The sequence below is a fragment of the Nannospalax galili genome, unplaced genomic scaffold (assembly GCF_000622305.1).
Source record: "Nannospalax galili isolate Female #2095 unplaced genomic scaffold, S.galili_v1.0 scaffold417, whole genome shotgun sequence".
Lineage (NCBI taxonomy): Eukaryota > Metazoa > Chordata > Mammalia > Rodentia > Spalacidae > Nannospalax > Nannospalax galili.
The window spans coordinates 4,562,108-4,568,107 of NW_008340785.1; the positions used below are offsets into that span (position 1 = coordinate 4,562,108).

The 6,000-nt window shown below is 37.6% G+C and overlaps 1 protein-coding gene across 2 annotated transcripts in view; it reads left to right on the plus strand.

Annotated features, from left to right (window-relative positions):
- The window catches only part of Gopc (golgi associated PDZ and coiled-coil motif containing), a 50,281-nt gene extending 44,304 nt beyond the window's left edge, over positions 1-5,977 (plus strand). The window contains exons 8-9 of one of the 2 annotated variants that reach the window (XM_008835785.3): positions 1,206-1,386; positions 4,435-5,977. In XM_008835785.3, coding sequence (XP_008834007.1) covers positions 1,206-1,386; positions 4,435-4,565 — 312 coding nt within the window. In that variant the 3' untranslated portion in view covers positions 4,566-5,977. The remainder of the gene's footprint in view (positions 1-1,205; positions 1,387-4,434) is intronic. The other variant, XM_008835787.2, reaches the window with a different exon arrangement.
- The last annotated feature ends 23 nt before the right edge of the window (positions 5,978-6,000 follow it).

Here is a 6,000-nt window from a genome sequence, read left to right on the forward strand (position 1 = left end):
GCTTCTCATTTATGTACGAGATTATAGAAGGGTTATTCTGGGGATTAAAAACTGTAATTTTATATAATAAGTGCAGTAATAACTGTTATTACTAGATAGAATGCCTTACTAATATTATTGTATGGCTCTCAGTGAAAAATTTATTTTCTTAAGGTTCAAGACTTCATAAAAGCTGGGCATGGTGGCACACACCTTTAATCCCAGCAGAAGCAGGAAGCTGTCTTTGAGTTTGAGGCCAGCCTGATCTATATAGGGAATCCCAGGCCAGCCTGGGCTACATAATGAGGCCCTCTCTCAAAAAAACAAAAAAGAAAGACTTAGAAGCCACATGTGGTAGCTCACACCTCTAATACCAGCATTTGGGAGGCTGAGGCAGCAGCATAGCTGCAAGTTTGAGGCTAGTGGTTGAGTTTCAGGCTAGCTTGTGCTATAGAATAAGTTCCTGTCTCAAAATGGAAAAGGAAGCTGGGCGTGGTGGTACACACCTCTGATCCCAGCACTCAGGAGGCAGAAGCAGGCGGATCTCTGTGAGTTCAAGGCCAGCCTGGTCTATGTAGCAAGTGCCAGGCCAACTGGGGCTACAGGGAGATCCTGTCTCAGAAAAACCAAAAACAAAGAAAAGGAAAAGAAAAAGGTTTGACACCCTTGTGTACAAGTTTATTTAATGCCTGTTTAAAAGCTTTTGCTAAATGGTTGGTAAAGTACAAAATGACTTTAAATGGAATGCTTGCTCTAAGATTCTAGAAATTTAATAGTGAAGCATTGTTTTATTTTAGATGTATTATTAAAAATACTGTGATCAAGCCAGGAATAGAGGCATATACCTGTAATTTCAGCAGGTCAGGGCAGAAAAATCAAGAGTTGAAGTTCATCCTCAGCTGTACACGGCACTTCTAGACCAGCTGGGGCTGCATGAGACCTTGTCTTTAATTAATTAATTATCATTTGATACTTTGATCAGTAGAAAGAACTAATATTAAAAAGAAATTTCTTATATAAAGAGAAGATTCATGGAGTTGGTCTGGACATCACAGCCTCTCACATTTGTTTTGCCTTTTGAAATGCTAGAATTTCACTGTTTGCTGTTTGAAAAGGAGCAGTATCTGTTGGGCCTTCATCTCTATGCTCAGCTCCCAGAAACTTTGAGAATTCCATTCTGATTTCAGCTATAACTTGACTCTTCCTCCTCTTCATTTCTGTTTTAGAGAGGCGAGATTGAATTTGAAGTGGTTTACGTGGCTCCTGAAGTGGATTCTGATGATGAAAATGTAGAATATGAAGATGAGAGTGGACATCGCTACCGCCTGTATCTCGATGAGGTGGAGGGAGGTGGTCATCCTGGTGCTAGTTGCAAAGACACAGGAGGTGAAATCAAAGTGTTACAAGGTAAAAAAAAAAAAACTCTAAATTTTATTATTAATGAATTATTTTTAAAATTTTAAAATGTGAAAGCCTCAGGTGTTACTCAGCAAACACAGTTTTAATGATGCAGAACTCAAAGGAATGAATACCTTTGTCTTGCTTATAATTTTATTATATGCCACTAACTTGTTGAAACTTTACCTATATATGTTTTCTAGATTAATTTTGGACTAAGATGTTTGAAAAATAAAGAATATTCACATTTTCATGACTGAAACAAAGACCAATGTCTGTTTTAGAGCAGATATATCTTAATATTGTCTGTCTTAATGCAAATTCTTCTCTCATAATATAATGAATTATGGTTTAACCACCATGAACCAGTGGTTAAAGTGGTTATTATTTGAATCAAGATATGTGGTCCTCAAGATTTTTAATTGGATACCTATTAAGGAAAAATTCTAGCACTTTGTATAGATCAGTAGTTTCTAAATTATGATTTATAAGTGTCCGGGAGTCCCTGAGAACTTTTTAGAGGGACATGGAGGTGGGGTGGGGGTTAAAATGATAGTAATGAATAATAATGGACTTTTTTGTGTGTTTTTTTGTTTGTTTGTTTGTTTGTTTGTTTTAAAAAGGTAGTCTCACTTTGTAGCTATGACTGGGCTGGAACTCACTAGACTGGACTCTGTCTCACAGAGATCCACCTTCCTCTGTCTCCTGAGCTCCTGAGTGCTAGGATTAGGGTGTGTACCACCATGCCCAGCTACTGTGACCTCATTTATCTTTTTTTTTTTTTTCAGTCACAAAGCAACCATCAAATAATGAGTTTATTTGAACTCTAAAATAAGTATCACATATACCTTTCCATTGAGTGACTTCATGGGTCATGGCCAGCACAGAACTTGGTTAGGAAATCCTTTGACTTTGGAAGAACTGCGTAACATGTGTCTACTGCTTCCACACTTTAATGGTTTCCTCCAGCTCCATCTTTCTTTCCCTCAGTGACCAGAAGATCAACCACTCTGGGGTCTGCCGCGTGGGCATTCTTCATGAACAATTCCCAGACTTTTTCTCTTCCCTGTTTCACGATGATATCCTGCTGGAATAAGTGCACCCCGAGGTGCTGGCTGCTGGCTGCCATCTTGCCAAGGATACCGCCCCCACCCCCACCCCCGTGTCATCCTGCCCTGCCCTCCTTTTTTTTAATTAAAACAATTGTTTTAAAGTATTTATGAGTGTTTTGCCTGAATGTGTATAAGTGTATCATATGCATGCAATGCCTATGGAGGCCAGAAGAGGGTGTTGAATCCCCTGGAACTAGAGTTACAGACACTTGTTAGCCACCGTATGGGTGCTGGCAACAGAACTCAGGTCCTCTGGAAGACCAGTTTTTGCTCTTAACCACTGAGTCATCTTCCAGTCCCCATTTATCTTTTGATATTTGTGCTAATGGTACAGAAGCAGTTTGGGTAAAACTACTGGTGCCCTAGCACAGACCACCATTGTTTTCTTACTTGCCCTGCACTCATGGGAGAAAGGAATAGAAAATGCAGTTTTATTTACATGTGAGAATTTTATTTTTTTAATTTTTTTATTGAATTTTTGTGTATTTCATCTTACTTGTCTTTATACTCCCTCCCCGTCCCCACAACCTCTCACAGCCCCACTGCCAGATTTCATGCATTCTGTCATTTATGTTAAGGCCTATCTATAGAATCAAGTTAAGAGCACTGGCTGCTCTTGCAGAGGACCTGAGTTCCCAGCACCCATAGGGCATTTAACAACCATCTGTAATTCCAGTTTCAGGGAATTTGATGCCCTCTTCTGTCCTCTGTGAGCATTCATTGTATGACGCAGGTGTATTTATATACATGCAGGCAATACACTCATACACATTAAAAAGTTAGATTAATAAAGCCAATAAATGTTAACATAAACCTGTTTAATGACAACTCTTACTTTCCAAGCAAGAACAAGCTCTTGAAAGCTGCATCCCTGGAGCTCCTTGCACAACTTACAGGCAGCTCCACAGATCAGAGTCTCCCCTCCCCAGCAGTTACACAGTGCTTGTGTAACCTTAGAGAGGATCTTCATGAGCCTTGTAACTTTCTTTTTCTTCCTGAGTCTTGGGAGCCTCTCACCTTGCTCCTTGCTCTAGGAGGGAATATTTCAGCTGGGAAGGAATCATAAACCATTGTGGCATTTTGTCAGAACTTTACAGGTCTTCATGGTTTCATTCTCCTTCACCCTTCTTGCTACTTTTCATAGGCATAGAAAGCCAGAGCTAATAAAATTTCTCTGTTACTTATAAATTGTAGGCACTTAAAACATGAAATATGACTTAAATAACCCAAATGCATGCCATATAGCATATCACTATTAACTGATCCAAATCATAAAATGTACATCTTTGGGGAGTCCAGGGTCATCCTATGACTCCCAGCATGGCCAGGAACTCACTGTGTAGACCACACTATTGTTGAACATGGCTTTTCCAGCCTCAGCCTTCCCAGTGTTGAGATTATAGGTATATGCCACCACACCTGTCTAAAATGTGTCTATTCATTGTTTAGCATGTATTCTTCTTAACCTGCTTACCAGGTGTTGAGGTCAAAAGTTTACTTATAGTCCCATTTTCAGTTGGGTTAACTAAACAGAATTAGTTTTAATATTTCACTAGGCATTGTTCTGCCAACATAGTAGATGTTAGCAGTCAACCAGCATGTGCTTCAGTGACCTGATGTTAAATTAAGATAGATGCAAAATATGATATTAAAATAGTCAGATTTTGATAGATACCTGTGTTAAGTTTAATTGAATTTATAATTTAATTTATCAGTCCCAAGGTTTTTAGAAAACTGAATTATGTTTTTTCACAACTTTCAGGTAGGTTCAACAGATCATACTTTAGAATTTTGTACGGTGTTTACTCTCTACCCTGTTATTTTGCCTCATATCACTACTACTAATTGCAACTGGCATTCCTTTGTTTTCACTCAGTAAAATTATAAAAGTAATTACGTTTCTAGGCCAAAATATAACTGGTTTCTCTTTGTTTTTCCCTTTCAGGATATAGTAAGAAGACAGTAGCGGATGCACATGAAAATGGAGACATGGGAGCTTCGAGCGAAAGTCCTCTAGATGACAGCACTTCCAAAGTGGATGATCTGCACAGTCTGTACCATAAAAAGTCTTACTAATTTGACTGTAGCTTCAGACAAGATTGTTAATCAGACTCTTGAATTTGGGGCACTAGAGAAGATGGTGACAAAGACTGTACAAGATCAAGGGAGACTGTTTGTTGCCTGAAGAAAGGCGGTACCTCAGGGCTTCATGTGAACAATTCTAAGTGCATAAAACCCCCTGTTTTCTCTGATATACCACAATTAGCTATTGCATGTAAAGCGATTTTGATTTTCCTGGAATCGTAAGCACCAAAGCATGTGTTTCCCAAAGGGGTATTACTAGACTCTTACGTACCAAATGCAGTACGATTTTATTTGGCTCCTTTTCATATTTAATAGGACAATGCTAACTGGAATTTTATAAGTAACCTTTAAATACAACAGAGTAAATGAGTTCATATCACATATTTCCTAATGATAACTATGGAATTTCAAATGTCAGAGCTTGACTCGGTGAATAGCAGAAATCTAGGTTGACTTATTTTTGCTTAACTGAAAATTTTGTTTTAGGATTTAAAAAATGTATTGTGCATTCCTGATAACTAAATCAATTCTTCTTGATCATTTATTATGAGTTTGCACTCCAATTTATTCAGTGCAGTACAAAATAGTTTTCTTTAAGCAATCCTTTACCAATCAGTGCTGCACTAGAAGTAGTCTCTGAAAAGTTACCGAACATTTAACTTTGGGTTTTTAAAGGAAATACAGATGAGTGTAAAATACCTGTTCTCAATTATGTTGATCTATGTGCATGGTATTAGAGCATTACGCTATTAATGTTTAATCTCAAGTGTTTATTTTCTGGAATCCATGAAAGTCACTTTTATACATTTTGAGTTGTTCATAAACTTTGTCTTGTGTAGTCAGGAAACATTACTTTGTTTTGAAATATATTGTGTACAAACAGCAGTTTTCGTTTAAGTACCTGATTTGCCAATCATTTAAAAAGCTGGGTGCCAGGGTGAGCAAGCTAAGGTGAAGACATTTTGGTACTGATACAGCAACTGTATTGGTTTTCATATCAGTATATGTTTGACTAAAGTGATATTCGAGTGCAAACCCTATGAATTTGCTAGTTCTCTTGTATCAGAGTTAAGCACAGAGTCACTGCTCTCACATTCACTGTCCTGCAGACCATTGTACCCTGCTGGGCAAAGTCAAAATATTGTATTTAAAGAGGGTGATTTTTTGGCAACATCACTGTTGTCAAGGATTTACATTTAAGGGAACATAACGTGGGAGAAGCCTACATATAAGGCTTTTAGAACATTGTCAGTATCTTCATTTCTGGTGTGCTTGTTTTTCCAAGATGCATTATATATTTGTTCAACGTTAAATCTATAAAATGTATATACTTTATTTTGTGATTTTTGCTATTTATAAATTTCATGTTTTAATTGTTGCTCAATTATAGTTTTTTTTGGGTATTTTTGTTCTTCAGTATATTACC